The sequence below is a fragment of the Gracilinanus agilis genome, chromosome 5 (genome assembly GCF_016433145.1).
Source record: "Gracilinanus agilis isolate LMUSP501 chromosome 5, AgileGrace, whole genome shotgun sequence".
NCBI lineage: Eukaryota > Metazoa > Chordata > Mammalia > Didelphimorphia > Didelphidae > Gracilinanus > Gracilinanus agilis.
The window spans coordinates 19,544,669-19,562,164 of NC_058134.1; the positions used below are offsets into that span (position 1 = coordinate 19,544,669).

Here is a 17,496-nt window from a genome sequence, read left to right on the forward strand (position 1 = left end):
GAGGAGGAGGAGGAGGAGGAGGGAGAAAAAGAGGAGGGAGAGAGACAGAGACACAGAGAGAGAGAGGGTGGGGGACAGAGAGAGCTATCAAGACAAATGCTTTAAAAGCATTTATGAAGCACCAACTGTGTACTCAGCCCTGTGCTGAGTAGTTGGCTGTTTTTTGGTTTGACTCAGCTCTACACACACACACACACACACACACACACACACACACACACACACACACACACACACTTCACATTTGTTCCTGGCCCTGTACTGAGGTCCCTATGGAAATATTCATATATATATATATATGAATGCGTGTATATTTACATATATGTATTTTGAAAACCTTACCTTCAGTACTAAAATTGATACTCAGTATTGGTTACAAGGCAGAATAGCAGTAAGGGCTAGGTGGGGGTTAAATGACTTGCCCAAAGTCACATAGCTAGGAAGCATCTGAAGCCAAATTTGAACCTAGAACCTCTTGTCTCTAAGCCTGGTTCTCTACCCCCTGAGCCACCTAGTTCCCCTCAATTCAACAAATATTAATTAAGTGATAGGCTTGGCATAAGGCACAAGAGGAACAAAGATGAAACTGAATCACCTCATACCTCAGAGAGCTTATATTCTAGGAGAGGGAGAGAGTTATAGCAGGCAAACATGTCAAAATACAATTCCTGGCATATAGGAAGCATTTTATGAAACTGAATTAATCGAGGAAGGGCATATGGACAAGAAGAAGAGTTTGTCTGGGAGGTGGAACCTGGGGTAAACCCAGAACACAACTAGTCATTCTAAGAAACGATGGTGTAACAGGAGGTAGGGAAGTGCCATGGGTAGAACTCTGCACTCAGACTACTAATCTTGGAGTTAGAAGTCCAGAATCATGCTGCTGCTGCTGCTTACTCCCTGGGTCACCTCAATTGTCTCTTAATCTCTCAAGTCTCAGTTTCTTCAACCATAAAATAAGAAGGTTGGATTAGAGAACCTTTAAGGCCCCATCCAATTCTTGGTGTATGATGACCCTAAGAGGGTCCCTTAGCCGCTTAGAATCTGTGTTGTTGTTGTTCAGCCGTTTCAATTGTTTCTGACTCTTCTTGACTCCATTTGGGGTTTTCTTGGCAAACATACTGGAGTGGTTTGCCATTTCCTTCTCCAGCTCAATTTACTGATGAGGAAACTGAGGCCAACTGGGTGAGATGACTTATCCAGGATCACACAGCTAGGAAATATCTGAGGCTGGATTTGAACTCAGGAAGATGAGTCTTCCTCATCCCACATCTTTCACTCTCTTCACTGCACCTGTCCCAGAATCTGTTCCAAGGCTCATTTTGACTTTCCTACTCTTCCTCTAGACGGTTACCCTAAATATCTGTGCTATCTTCTCAGGTTTAAACTGTCCTTCCCTGAAACTGCTAACCTCCATGGCATGAATGTGCTTCCCAAGGTTTGGAACAAGCACTACTTTGTCAGACTAAGCCCCAGCAAAATAATGAGAGCTCTCAGCCCACAAGGCCATGTCGGCGGGCCAATTAATGCAGCTAACCCAATTATCTGCTCTTTCAGAGGCAGAACCAGTGAAAAGAACAACTTGCCGCACTGTACTCTCTCTAAGTCAGCGCCCATTAAACTGACCATAAGCCCAAAGAGGACTATTTCAAGCTATGAAAGGGTTCAGTTCAACTCTCCGTCCCATCTTGGATTGAGGAGAACCTACGGAGGATGAATGGACTATCATCTCAGGAGGTGGTGCGATTTCTTTCTCCTCCTAGAGGATGGAAGACCCCCAATTCATGCTCAACATAAGGATAATTAGCTCAGAGAAGAGAAGACTCAGCTTGGGACAAAAGAGTTCTCTTCTAGTATCAGAAGATGAGCAGGTGAGTCAGTCAACAAAGACTGGGCCACTTAGAGCTGATAAATGTTAAATGCTTACTGTGATTCAGACACCGTGGCAAGAACAGAGGATACAGTCCCTGCTCTCATGGAGATTACATTCTAATGGGAAAAGATGGCTGAAAAGTTGGAGGAGCGAGAAGGAGAAGATGCCCAGTGATTTACTTCAGTTATTTAAATACATGATTTTGAAAAGTGGTTCAAAGATTTCCTCAGAAGGCCAAGGAATCCATGGCCCATAAGAGGTTAAGAATGTTGTTGTTTAATTGTTTTTTTTTTTTCAGTCATGTCCGGCTCTTCATGACCTCATTTAGTGTTTTCTTGGTTAAGATACTAGAGCGATTGGACTTTTCTTTCCTCAGCATATTTTATAGATGAGGAAACTAAGGCCAACAAGGTAAAGTGACTTGTCTAATGTCACACAGCTAATAAGTGTCTGAGGTTGAATTTGAACTCAGAATGATGAGTCTTCCTGGCTCCAGTTCTTAGAGCTCTATCCATTGCACCACCTAGCTGCCCTACTTAAGAAGGAGAGTGATCTAATAGTACTAAATGGTCCCAGTTCACAACTAGCAGACCTAATCAAATGTTAAGTACCCCTGTAGTCTTAGAAGTTTCCCCCATTCTATCAGAGATCCTTCCCAAGAAGACCAACCCCAGCACAGGAACCATCCTTTTAGTATGCATCGTAGCAGACCACTCCCAGATACCCCAGCCCCTGGCTACAGCCTTTTTCCCAAGCCTGCTTACAACCAGTAGATGTAGGTTTGATGTCCTGAGTTCCCCAAAGTGTATAAAAGATCCCCCCTTCTAATATTCTTTGGAGAATCGTCTCTCAGTGCATGCTCCCGGAGATACTGTCCCCAGAGCCCCAGGGTTTGATTCTGTGCAGTATCTCAGCTCAGACCTTTCTCTTTCCTGATTAAAGACTTGGTTTTTCTGACTACTTTAGTAGTTCTGGGTTTTTCCAAGTTGACAGTGCCCAGAAGTGAGCTCAATATAACAGAGTACAACATGGCCGTCATCCCTCTGTTCTTGGAAGGCATTGAGATCCCTCAGTGCAGCCTAAAGAGCCTTAGCTTTTCTAGTTTCCATATTACACTACTAAATTGCCTTGGGCCTTTGGACCACTAAAACCACTGGATCTTTTTCAGTCAAACTGCTCTCAAGTCATGACTACCTTTCATTTCTTACCTGTGAGGCTGATTTTTTGAACCCAAGTAATTACTTTACATTTACCCTCAAGAAAATCAATTCCCCTTATTAAATTCATCCCAATGTTCTAATCAAGCAGGATCCTTTGAAATCCTAACATGGTCATCCAGCATCACTTGGTTACTTTCATTAGCCACACAAAACTGGGGAACCACGTCTATTTATTTAAGAAAAAAATAGAAAAGCCAATCTCTTGCCTTCCAAGTGACAAATGGAAGACCAGATTCTGACCCCCCAAGCGGAAGATCCAGGCTTGTAAAAAACCCTTCAGTTTCTATCTGATCTGGTTTCCTGGGCCAGGTTTGCTGGAGAAAAGTCGCCTCCAGGAGCAAGGATTTTCAGGAATGTGTGCAGCCACTGAGGGCCCCATTGTTTGTGAGAAGCCCCATCCCCTCCCCCTCCATGAGATGGGTCTGTTCATCAGAAAAGGGACACTTTTAAAGGCAGATTCCTTTGGATAAGTATATTCTAAGCACAAGGGGGGGGGAAGGGGGAAAAAGCTAATGGAGGGGGTGGGGTTAAAGCTTCAGCACAGTAATGAAGATCCCAATCCTAAAGATGCAATTAGCTGGGACTTAATGGGCTGCAGAATGATGAGTGGCAGGGCAATGGAACTTTAGAACCACAATTTCCTGACCGGATGAACTCTTAAACAGAGAGCTAAGCCCAACCCCCAGGCAATGGAACCTTTCAAAACATAACCATGTGGAGGCTTCAAAGCCCAGCATTCACAAGGGCAACTGGAGCCAGCTGAAGTTTGCTATCAGTATCTGCTTCTATTAAGAGAGCCTTGTGGGGCTGCACACCAGAACGATGGCATTGGTGCGCTAAAGGGGACTCGGTTTCCCTAATGGTCAAAAGTGAGGAGGTTGGACGAGAAGACCTCTAAAATGACCTCTTCGAGCTCTGCGTCTATGATCTTATAAATACGTTCATACAATATTAATTTAAAAAGAAGATCATAGGCCAAGGTCTCTGAGCTAGTGTGGGATGAATTCCACACCGTCTCCACTACCATTTCTGAGTTTCAGAAGGAAGAGATCCTGCTGGTACCCTGGCACTCCCAGTAGAGTAGAGAGACCGGCATCTTCCTTCCTCCAACTCCATCCTCCACCAGCTTAGCCCTCGAGCCTCATTCTGAACATCTATTTACCTCTGTGACCTCACTAGACAACCAGTTGCTGATTAGCCAAACTTTGGGCGATTTCTAGAAAAGTCTGAATGCTCGGCTGCTCCCTTTGGCAGCTGGCATCTTTACGGGCAGCTCTCCCTGCCATCAGAGAGGGCACCGTCTGGGAACTCAAACTGATTTTAGTAGGAGTCTAAACAAACCATTATGAAGGTCAATCTGCTGGAGAGGAAAAGGCAATAGAAATTTTGCAAGACTAAATAGATATTATTTTTGGATTATCCAGTCTTTGGGGCTATTTACACTGTTGCTTCATTCCATTAGTACAGATAATTGAGACCTGATTACGTATCACTATTTACTCTTGGAAATGGAAAGAGAGATACTGAATGTCAATAAACAATGCTGTACTACTAGCAGAGTCACCCACCAAAAACAGCACACATTTATTCAACAAGAATGTACTCTGTGTCAGGGACAGTGCTGGGGAGGGAATACAAAGGGAAAAAAACCAAAACAAAACAAACAAAAAAACAACCCATCAGGCTGTGATTCAAGGAATTTACATTCCATATGTGGGGAAAATGGACCCAAAATAGGTATAAAAATACAAAATGGGTATAAATGAATAAAAAAGTAATCACTAAGGGGAGTAGTGGGTCTCCTGAGGGGGATGAAGATGGGCTTCCTCATGGAGGAGGGATTTTAGAAGGTGGAGGGGAGGGAAGATCATCCCTTTATCCCTCGTGGCAGGCAAGAAGAAGATGGATTAGAACTCATGAAGATATGACCGTTAGAAAGGAGATGGGTCAGTCAAGTAATGAGACAAGAGATAACAGGAGAAAGCCCAACTGGCCCCCACTGGAAAGCGTATCAAATTTGAACAAAGAGATCTTGGGTTTAAATCCCAGCTCTACTATTACTGTGTGATCCTGGGCAATATCTTAACTTCTCCCCTATCTTCCATTTCTGTGGATTATTCCTAATGCTATTATTAGCTGTGTGACCCTGGGCAAGTCACTTAACCCCCATTGCCTAGTTTTTACCATTCTCCCACCTTGGAACCAATACACAGTATGGATTCTAAGATGGAAGAGAAGGATTTAGAAAACAAGAACAGAAACAGCCAACCAACTGCCCAGCCACTGGGGAAGCCTACCTGGTGCTGGTGGGCAGCTGAACCCAAACCAACCTGGCACTTACAACAGACTTCTACTCTTCCCCAGGAACAGAAAATCTGCGTGGCTTTCAATGACAAATTAAAGTTGAGTCCTAAATAAACCCGGCATTCAGGGCACTAATGTTTTAAGCCAGCCTGGGCTGCTCTGCTCTTATTACATACACACTGTGGTTCACCGCTGCTGGCGAGGAGGCCAGGACGCGTCAGCGGCTCCTCTGGGGCCTGAGCTTCCAGCTGAATAAACCAACAAGGGCTTGGGAGGAAGCCTGCCATTGTTCCCCTTTAAAGGGACAACTTGCTTGGACCTCTTCCTCCAGCAGCAGCGAGGCTCCATTCTTCCCAGGATGCTGACCGGCTGGCTGCTGCTCATGGGCTTTTTGGCCCCTCTCGCTAAGAGCGGATTCAGGGCTTAAAAGTTTAAAAAACTTTCACATTTAGGGGAAATAAAGGCATGAGAATAGCTTTAGGACTAATTGAACACGTCCTAGGATGTGGGCTGGACTTGGAGTCTAGGAGTTCTGAGTTCAAGTCCTGATGGACACATTCTGCATGTGGGATGCTGGCAAGTCTCCCAGTAGTCCAGGCCACTCTCAGAACTAGAAGGGACATAGAATTGCTGATTTGTAATAATGGAGGGAGTTCCCATGCCAGAATTTCTCTATAAGGATGAAATCATTGCTCAGGGCAAAAAAAAATAATCAAAATAATTTCTAAACAATGGGAATATTTAGAGAAAATCACTGGTATTTGTAAAGCACTTGAATGCATACAAATTGCTTTATAGACAGGATATCATTTGATTCTCACAAACCAGTTGAATGAAAATTAAATTCTTATCCTTCGAGGTAGCAATTATTACCATCATTTATAGATAAGGGGGAGGCGAAAGGCTTTTCTTTTTCTTAAACCCTTATTTCTGTTTTAGAATTAATTCTAGGTATTGATTCCATGGCAGAAGAGTGGTGAGCACGAGGCAATGGGGGTTAAGTGATTTATGATAGAGCTTTAGTTTTAAAAATTAATTTAAAATACGGATGCAGCCGTGAACATAAGGAGCAGCTAAGCATCATGGTGGATTATACCTCAGATCTAGTCAGGAAGACCAGAGTTCAAATCCAAACTGAGACATTTACTGGTTGTGTGACCTTGGGCAAGTCACTTAATGCCTGTTTGCCTCAATTTCTTCATCTGTAAAATGGGGATAATAATAGCACCTGACCACCTAAAGTTATTGTGAGGATCGAATGAGAGAATAATTATACTGGCACATAATTGACACACAGTAAGCTCTATATAAATGTTAGCTATTATTATTAAAAATGAGATGGGCAACATCCTGTCAAATTCCCTTTTTAAGATACAAATGGCGGGGCAGCTGGGTAGCTCAGTGGAGTGAGAGTCAGGCCTAGAGACAGGAGGTCCTGGGTTCAAATCCGGCCTCAGCCACTTCCCAGCTGTGTGACCCTGGGCAAGTCACTTGACCCCCATTGCCCACCCTTACCACTCTTACACCTATGAGACAATACACGGAAGTACAAGGGTTTAAAAAAAAAAAAAGATACAAATGGTGATAATACCCAAAGAAGGGAGAAATGAAGCGGCGAGTATGCCTTTTTTTTGCCTTTATATTCCTGACCTCTAGCATATGTTAAGCTGAGATCACAATAAATATTTATTGGTTGACAAATCTCACTAATGAACAGCGAGGCAGACATTTTAAAATGAAATCCTCGTAAAGAGACGGTAGAAATACAGCTAGAAAATATTTCATAATGACTAAGTGGGATTCATAATGGGAAGGTGGGGCAGAAGCAATTTATTCAATACCCACAATATACCAGTTACTACACCAAAAGCTTTACAAATATACTCCCCATTTGATCCTCACGACAATCCTGGAAGGTAGGTGCTATTATTATTAGGCCCATTTTACAGATGAGAAAATTGAAGCAAATAGAGATGAAGTAATTTGCTTATGGTCACTCAGATTGTAAATGTTTAAGGCCACATTTGAACTCAGTTTTTCCTGGATTCCAGGCTCAGTTCTCATCCACTTTATTATGCACCTGCCTCTAGGGATTCAAGGATAGTTCAACATTAGGAAAGCAATGTAATTAGTAAAATGAACAACAGTGAGAACAATAACTGAATGGGTATTCATCAGATGCATAAAAAATCTTTGAAAAATTCCACGTGCATTTTTATTAGAAATCCTAAAAATCACTGATTGTCACAGAAAGGTGCTTCTTTAACATTATCAAAAGTATATATTTAATGCAGAGGAAAACATGTCATTTATCACTTGTTTATTTGGGGATATGATTTGGGGTTTTGGTTTTAAAAGATGACCCTATGACAAAAATGAATAATATGGAAAGAGGTTTTGAGTGATACATGTATAACCCAGTGGGAATTTTTTTTAAAGTATATATTTAAAACTAAGTTATGAAATCATATTAATTAATTGTTTTAAAAATTAAGTTATGGGGGCAGTGAGTAGAGAGATGGGAGGTCTCAGGTTCAAATCTGACCTCATACTCTTCTTAGCTGTGTGACCCTGGGCAAGTCACTTAGCCCCCTCTGCCTGGCCCTTACAGATCTTCTGCCTTAGAACCAATACACACTATTTAACCTAAGATGGAATGTAAATGTGTAAAAAAAAAGAAAGAAAACAAACCTAAGTTAGTATTGTTTGTAATAGAGAAACAAAGGGGCTTTCAAAAATAAAAACAGGGTAAAGTATGGATGACCCTCTTATCTTCATTGTCCTTTAACCTAGTTCTAGAAATGCTAACTGTAGTAGTACAATAAGAGAACAGATAAAAGGTATAAACACTGGAAAAGAGAAGACAAATCATCCTTCTTTGCAAACAGCATGATGATATACTCAGAAAACCCCAGAGAATCAGTAAAGAACTGGAAGCGATTATTAACTGTGGTATACTTTCAAAACACAAAATGATTCCACAAAAATTCTCGGCATTTCTAGATAGTACTCGGAAACACCAGAGAGAAATGATGAGAAGAGAAATTCCATTCCAAATAACTACAAAAATGGAGAATAACTAGGAAGGGGAGAATCGCAGCATCTCCCATTGGGAGGGACCAGGGAGGTAAAGCAGTCCAACATACACCTAGAAAGGAATCCTCTTGAAAACAAGTGGAAATTAGTCATCAGTTGAAGATCTCTACTGAGGACAATTCCATTTTTGAACAGATCTAATCATCAGAAAGTTTCTCTTTTATAGAGCTAAAATCTATCTTCTTATAACTCTTACCCTTAATACAAAGTCTTGTTAGTGTTAGGGACACAAAGACAAAATGGGGAAAAACCCAACAATCTCAGCCATCCAGGGGCATACATCCTACAGAAGAGGGCATGACGCATCAATACGAAATAGAAGAGACAAGAGAAAGATAGAGAGGAGCCAGAGGCAAAAGATGGAGTGCCAAGCTCAGAGAACAGCATGTAGGTCTGAATGTCTGGAAAGAGGAACACAAGACTTTAAAGACTTTAAAGAGCCTTAACTGAAGATGTGGGGAGTTTGTTTCCTGTCTAACGTGAATGGGTACCCATTTATTTGGAGAGGGTCAGAGGAGTAACATCGGGAGATTTGTGCTTTAGGAAATAACATGGATGTCTGTGTGGAGAACATATTGGAAAGGGACTGATTGGGAGCCAGGAGTCCAGGAGGGAACCAGGCTGGTGGCTATGTGAGTGGAGAAAGGATCACATTTGTGAGATATTGTGAAGGTAAAACTGACCCCTGATGTTGTTCTGGTTTCAGTCATATCTGACTCTTTGAGACTCTGTTTGAGGGTTTCTTGGCAAAGGCACTGGAGTGTTTTTCGTTTCCTTCTCCAGATCATTTTATAGATTAGGAAACAGAGGCAAATGGGATTGAGTGATGTGTCCAGAGTCACACAGCTAGTAAGTGTTTGAGGCCACTTGAATTCAGGTCTTCCTGACTCCAGGACTGACTCTCTATCCACTGTACCACGTAGCTGCCCAACTGGATCACACTCTGATTGGCATCTGATTGGCAATGGAGGCTGATGAAATGGAAGAGTTGAGGGTGATGGTGCTGAGATGATGAACCTGGGCGACTGCAAGTATGGTGGCTTAGGAGAAATGCCTGAGAATAGCTTTAGGACAAGCTGAGTGTGTACTAGAATGTGGCACATCAGCAGGGAAAACCTTGTAAGCAAAACATCTAGAGGAGGGGAAAGGGGAAAGAAGGCATGATTGAGGAGAGGGTAGTATTTAATTCAGGAAAATCAGAAGTTTAGAGTGAGTTTGTTTGGTTGAAATGCCATAAAAGGAAAAGAAATAGTAGAATATGGGCTAAAAATAAGCCTTGAAACAAAAGTCATCTTTGCCCTGGGTCATTTCAGAAAGCCAAGAATAGACTGTGTATGGAATTCTTTGCTTACCCGATAGTTATTCATGATCTCCACTAACCATGGCTTCACCGATTTGAACCAATCTGCCCACATGTGCTTTTCAACTTCAGAACCATCATGAAAAGTCAGGTTGCCCACGTGGATGGCTCTTCTCACTTCTGGTAGCGACAGAAAGTCCCCAAAGTAGTTTTCTTCTTCTGGTTCCTGAATATGAAAAGGCATAAGAGGAAAGATAGATGCTGAGACCTGTACAGAGGTGATGGGAAGTAGTGGACCAACTTTTATAAAAGATTATTCTCTTCTCCAAATAATAATAAACAATAATAAATGAATTAATCAATAAATATATAGAGCCTACTATGTGCCAGGCATTAGGCTAAGTACTTTATAATTATTATCTCATTTGGTTCTCACAAGAAATCTGAGAGGTAGGTGCTGTTATTATCTCCATTTTACAGATGAGGAAATTGAAGCCGACAGAGGTTAAATGACTTGTCCAGAGTCATCCAGCTGACAAGTGTCTAAGGCAAGATTTGAATAGGTCTTCCTGACTTCAAGCCTGGCACCCCTCGGGGCACTGTCATCTAACCAGCTAAGGACCCTAACGATCCCTAGGCCTTGCTATATGTACTGTAGCTTATTTCTCTTTTATTTGATGTCTTCTTTATTTAGAGCAGTGATCCCCAAAGTGGGTGCCACTGCCCCCTGGTGGGTGCTGCAGCAATCCAGGGACATGGTGATGACCACACTTTTTTTGTATTACATTCTATTTTGAGTTCAATAAATAGTTTCATAATTTCCAGGGCACTAAGTAATATTTTTTCTGGAAAGGAGGTGGTAGGCCAAAAATGTTTGGGAACCCCTGATTTAGATTATGAGCTCCCTGAGAGCAGGGAGAAAGTCCTCTTTCTCCCTTGTATCCCCAGTGCTTGGTATAGTGCTTGGAACCTAGTAGATACTTCAATGCTTCACCATTCATTCTGCCCTCTTCTAGGGGACAAGATATTATGGGTGAGGAGCTGGTGGGACCAAAATCTCTCACCTCCAATTTTGACTGGACAATTCTGACATCATTCCAAGCATGTTTAGAAACAATATCAGATGACCCAAGGCCAATATCTGACCTGAGAATTTCACTCTCCATTTCTCTAATCTTAGTGGATGGCAGACCCCACTTCTTTAGGTCTGTGGGTGCCCAGCACAGCTGTACTGCCCACCCTACACTGCCTCAGCCATCAATTCACTGATACAGGCAACTCCCAAGTGAGAAAACTCCCTCCTTCAGCCCAAGTCAGCACTTTTTAAGTCACTTTTTCTATCAGAGACCTACAACTGGGAGGAGGAAGCAAGGAGAAAAGGCTTTATATTGAAGGTGATATCTGAGCTGAGCTTGGAAGAAAGAGAGGGATTCTAATAGGTCAAAATGGGGAAGAGACAGCTTATGCAAAGCTTTAGTGTCGAGTGCTGCAGTGCCCTTTGTGAAGGGCAAGAAGGCCAGTCTGGCCGGACTGCGGAGTTCATTCAAAGACATAATTATCTGGAAAGGCAGTAAGTGTAAGAGGTGGGATGCAAACCCAGGTAGGTCTCTCCCGATTCGAAATCTAGCACACTTTCCAATAAACTTTTTGTTAAAAAGTCTAAATGTGCAAAATTACTCTTTATAGCTTTAATAATGAAGGAAGTCATTACCTGACACTGTAAAAAGTTAAAATAATTAGAACATCCTGTTGAATTCTGGAAGTATGAAGGAGAACTCGTTAAGTCGCCATTCAGCAGGTTGTCAAAAATCTAGGCGAGAGAAAAGAGGAAAATTATTGAGACATGCAGGCCATGTCCCTAGGCAGGCGTTCACCCCAAAAGACAGAGGGACAAACCAGTCATATGTTAATGCGTCATCGTGGATGGGAGACTAAGGTCAAGTCCTCCCATGCTGATATGTGACCTGTGGGCAAATCACTGACCTTCCCTCAAAAACTCAAGTTACAAAGGAGATACTGCTCTACTCGCACCCAGTGCCACCCGTGGTCCACGTCCACCCATGCCATGCCAAGTCCATCAGTCTTTTGCCATCGGCTCAATGCTAAAAGAAGTCTTAAGCAAGTCTCTGGATGAATCAAGTCCTCAGTGAGAAAAGATATTCTGAAAGACTGCTGCTTACTCCATAGATACGATGGGAGAAAAAGCAATGACCAAGTGTGCATACGGCCCTGTTTCCCTACTTTCCTTAAGCCGTGGGGGTCAGCCAAAACTTCTCTCCCCCACCGCCATGTTTCTGTTTATCAGTTTTTTCTCTGGAGGTGGCCGTTCACAAGCTACTCTTCAAACACCACTTCTGTAGCTGTAGCTAATGTTCTCTCGGTTCTACTGGTCTCGCTCCTCAGAATTTCACGAGGTCAACCTGCTCATCATCTTTTATAGCCCAAGAGTTTTCCATCGCCAACATGTACCACAATTTGTTCAGCCATTCCCCAATGGACGGACATCCCTTCGGTCTCCAGTTCTTTGCCACCAAAAGAGAACTGCCATAAATATTTAAGAACATATCGGTTCTTTTCCTTTTTCCCTGATCACCTTGAGATACAGACTCAACAGTGGTATTGCTGGGTCTTAGAGTATATACAGTTTCATAATTCTTTGGGCATAATTCCAGATTGCTTTCCAAAATAGCTGCACCAGTTCACAGTTCCACCAGCAGTGTATTAATGTCCCCATTTTTCCACATCCCCTCCAACAAAAAGCCTCTTGTTTTTAATATTACTGAAGTTCCCTTAAAGTTTCTTGGAACAGGACAGATATCTTATTTGCTGATATGTTTAAGGTCACGCAAAGCTTGACTTTCCCAGGATTATGCATTTAGAATGAAAATGGCCCTTCAAAGTCTTCTCATCCGACCACCTCCTTTTGGAGATCTCAGCCTCACAGATCTGGAGGCAGAAAGAGCCAAAGAGGCCATCTAATGAAAATGAGAAAATGGTGCCCAGAGAAGATAAAGCACTTATACAAGGTCATTCAGGTGGCAAGTGGCCAAGCCAGGACTGGAATCCAGACCTTCTGACTCAAAATTCAATTTTCCCCCCATTTTCCCACCTTTGTACTAAATAACATTTCTTTGTTTATAGACCGACATTAACCCACAAGCCCTCGTGTCTCCTGGAGCATCTGAAGACAGAAAGGACTCAGCCTATAAGATGGTGGGCTCCAACTCTCAGGGCATCTCCCTCCTCCGTTTTTATAAGCCACACGACAAAACTACATTAGTAACTTTATGCACATACATGATCTTCTAACAGGAAGGGAGGGCTCTCTTCTTCTTGTCCCAGTGTTCAGTGGTCAAGAGCCTCATAGACGTTCCTTGGTGACCTCAGTTTTACTCAAGCTTCTTTGAAATGTGATAATCAATGGGCTTCAGAGTTTCAGATTTCACTACTATAAATTTGTGCCACCCCAAAGCATCCAACATTGACTCCTTGGGTCTTAATGGAGATGATCCACTAAAATGTGGCATTTGTGCCATGCTAAGAATACTGGGAATTTTAGCCTTCAGGTCCAAGGTGTTGTGAGGAAGAGTAGATTAGGCATTGATTAGATTAGCTAGTGATTACTGAAATACATTGCAGGAACAACAAAGGAGACCAATCCCTTTAGGAAGAGAAGGACGGATAAACCACTCTTTCTGTGGGGACCCCACAACAATTCCTACACTCATTAAATAATGCGAATGTGTTCAATGTAATGGAATCTCCAAAGGATCCTACATTTATCCTTTTGCATGTTGTGCCTTCCCTTCTTGCCCAAGTAGAAGGTAAGCTTCATGAGGGCAGAGAGTTATTTTTTAATTCTATCTTTAGATCCTCAGTACTGTAAAAGTGAAATTTGGGAAATGTATCAAACTACATTTCCCGTGGTCCAACGGGTTTCCGTTTCCAGTTTTTGGGCTTGGGAAGGCTTATGTCTTGACGCAGGGAAGGGTTTAAATCTCCTGGGTTAGGAGGGAGTGGCCTCTTTGGCGAGTAGGCGCTTCTGGAGGCAGCAGTTTTGAATGCTTACAAGCGCGTGGTCTAATGATTTTATCTATCAGCATGGCTTTAATTAAAATACTAATTTATATATTTATACAAGCCTTTACCATTTTTCATTTTTATAGTACTTAGTATAATAACTTACATCCAGTAGGTGCTTAATAAATGCTTACTATATAGAACTGGATTGGATTATAGGAAGAATGACCTAAAAGGAGCAATCACAACATAACTGATTTTTTCAGAGATGTTTGATTTTAAAAAATATTTTCTTATTAATCTTGTATTAATTTTTATTATTTATTATAGATTCTATAAAATTTTGTAAATATTTTAATTTATTATAAAATTTAGAAGTAGTGTTAATTATTAATAATTAATTAAATATCACCATATAGGAATAATCATGTGACCATAATACTTCTCTCTTTAAATATAAATCAGTCCCAAAGGTCATTTGTAGAGTTTAAAACTTCATCTGATGTCTTAAATATAATTTTAAAAGGTAATCATGAGCAAGCGTGGCTACAAATCTCTGTACCAGGTTCATGGTTGCTACCACTTTTTAACCATCTTGCTTAATGACACCGGAGACATGGGACATTTTTTACTGACCAGCATCCTTCTGAAGGCTGGATCCTTGTTTGCAGATCTGGCGTTTTAATGCATGAAGCAGACTAGATGCATCCAGTTCCTGATTTCCATGTGATAATTAAGCCTTCCAGGGCATACAAAGCAATAAGAGGAATCCAAACAAGGGCAGCAAGGGGACTCAATGGCTTGAGACCAGCCTAGAGATGCGAGGTCCTGGGTTCAAATCTGTACTCAGACACCTCCTACTTGTGTAATCCTGGGCAAGTCCCTTATTCTCCATTGTGTAGTCCTTACCATTCTTCTGCCTTGGGACTGATACTCAGTATTATTCTAAGATGGAAGGTAAGAGGTTTTTTTTTTAAAACAAGAGAGAATCATAAAGGCTTATTGAGCAAAGATCTCATGGTACAGGTTATGAGGCAGAGCTAGAGCAAATTCAGAGGAATGTGGACAGAGCTTTTGTTCACTGGGATTTCCTCTTTGCCCATCCCCTCCTCGGCATCACGGGCACCATCTTTAGCAGGAAAAGCCTGATACCCCACTCCCTTTGCTTCTCTATGACCCCTATTCAGCTCAGCTGGTTTGGATTATTGAGGGCCAGTTCAGGACCCTTTGGTACGTACTTCAAAGGCCTTCTTCCAGTTCTCCTCCTTGATGTGCTTGATGGTCTCAGCACATTGTTTCTGGAAGTATTTTTTCTGCTTCTCATCTAACAACCCAATGTGGTATAGGAATCCCGCGTAGCCACCTATGATCTGATGCAACAGGCAGACAACACATAAAAACAAAGGGAGGTGTTAGGATGGCATTGGCTGAAAATTTTTTCTTAAAACTAGATCAATTAGCAACATCAATTCAGAATAACAACTTAAGTATTTCTCTGTCTTTCTGTTTCTCTCTTTCCTTCTCTCTTTTTGTTTCTCTCTTTTCCTCTTCCTCTATTTTATTCTTGTTTTTGTTTCTGTGTCTCTTCATTCTCTATCTCTTTCCTTCTTTCTCTCTTCCTTTCTCTCTCCCTCTTTTCTTTCTCTTTTATTCTTGCTATCTCCAGGACTCTCTGACTCTCTCTCTCTCTCTGTCTCTCTCTCTCTCTTTCACACACACACACACACACACACACACACACACACACACACACACACACACACATACTTCTCTCNACACACACACACACACACACACACACACACACACACACACACACACATTTACTCCAACAACTTGTTGCTGTGAAACATTTGGCAAAAATTAAAGGTATAAAAGGCATTAGAAAGTCAGCTGGGGAATAGTAATTCCTTTTATCAAGTTAGCGCTGTAACTTCAGAAAAGCATTCCATCTAATTAAAGACGATTTCTCTTTTTATTGAGGGCACAATAGAAAGGTTGGGGGGTGGGGGAGGAGGAAAGGCAAAACTTACAGTTTCTGGATCAGAGAAGCCATCCCCAATAGCAACGCCTTTCAAGTTGATCTTGGCCTTGGCCGTGGGATTGAGGAGATGGATGTAATAGGCGATGGCAGGCACATATTTCCCTGCATAAGACTAAAGAGCATGAGAGTTACAATGGAAGGTATATTTAGAAATGCAGACAGTGAAACAGAGCACAACAGATGACAGCTGTATTACTGGTAGCACAGATCATTGGAATAACAATGGAAGGTTAACTTTCTTTTCAATATCAGTTGAAGACATTGTTTTAAACTTCTCATAAGAAGTTCTACCAAGAAAGGGACCATAGTGAGGGCAGGAAGCATGGCTTTTTTTTTAGCCTTTATTTCTCTAGCGTCTAGCGCAGTGACCGGCATAGAGTGGGGATTTACAAAATATCTGCCGGTTGATTATTGTAAAATTATAAATTCCAAAGTGGAAGGAGGCCCAGGGATCACTTAGAGCAACATTCATTTAACAGATGAAAGGAACTGAGGCCTCGGGATATTGGTGATATTATGCCCAAGGGAATTTAGGGGCAAAATCTGAGCTAACTTGTATACACGATTCCAAATTTAGGGCACTTTCCATTGCCCCCATGATGCCTCCCTTTTGTGTCCCATGAATAATAAATGCCAAGAGCAGTGCCAGATATCAATTCCAGCCTCCATAAATGCATGACAAAAGAATGAACATTCAGAATTCCTTCCAGAATTAGACAATATAAAACCAATCACTGATTCTTGTCCGGAATGGACTTTTCTCCAAAAATTCTGATAGAAATTTTCTTACCAAGAAAATCCCAATGTCAGTCAACTAATAGATAAGAATAGCAAAAAGATCTGTGATTTCACTGGTTAAACAGATTTCCCAGGCGAGGAGACTCCCTCCACTCAATGCAGTTTGGTACCTTCTTTTCCAACATATATAGTCTTAGAACTGAGTTCAAGTCTTGCCTCTAATAAATATTGGCTGGATCACACTGGGCAAGTCACTTAACCATTCAGTGCTCTAGTCAACTCTCTAAAACAAGAAGGTACCGATCTGAATCAGTAGAAAGAATTTGCTCATCTAAGAGTTCCCAATAAAACCAAAGGGTCTCATCCCTATCATCGACATGGCAACGAGCCTTTCCAATTTAGCTAGGACTTCTCTTCTCAGATAGCAGAAATACAATTCGTCACAAGCTCTGGCCAGGATTGGAGAGGGAGAGTAGGAGAAGGAGCAAAGGTAAATGATTCACATTCAGATCAAATATTGGGCTTCTCAGCATGGCACCATATAAACCAAGGTAGCTAAGTGACCCTCTGGATAGAGTGGCAGGCCTGTAGTCAAGAAGACTCATCTTCCCGAGTTCAAATCCTGTCTTGGTCACTTACTAGTTGTGTGACCCCAGGCAAGTCACTGAACCTCTTTTGCCTCAGTTTCCTCATCTGTAAAATGAACTGGAGAAGGAAATGGTAAACCATTCCAGTATCTCTGCCAAGAGAACTCCTAAAAAGGGATCTTGAGGAATTGGACACGACTGAAAAATAACTGAACCATACCACCACATAAGCCAACCAGTCGTGAACAAACTAGAAGGGAAAAGCTAATGGTGGGCAATGGCTAAAATGTAATGTACCCCTCTGCTATCACATC

The 17,496-nt window shown here is 41.8% G+C and overlaps 1 protein-coding gene across 1 annotated transcript in view; it reads right to left on the reverse strand.

The window, feature by feature from the left end:
• Positions 1 to 17,496, reverse strand: part of CPVL (carboxypeptidase vitellogenic like) — a 196,919-nt gene that overhangs the window by 99,475 nt on the left and 79,948 nt on the right. The window contains exons 8-11 of the mRNA XM_044678865.1: positions 15,847 to 15,969; positions 15,052 to 15,183; positions 11,505 to 11,603; positions 9,846 to 10,019 (exon numbers count right to left, since the gene is read on the reverse strand). Of these exons, the coding sequence (XP_044534800.1) occupies positions 9,846 to 10,019; positions 11,505 to 11,603; positions 15,052 to 15,183; positions 15,847 to 15,969 (528 nt within the window). The remainder of the gene's footprint in view (positions 1 to 9,845; positions 10,020 to 11,504; positions 11,604 to 15,051; positions 15,184 to 15,846; positions 15,970 to 17,496) is intronic.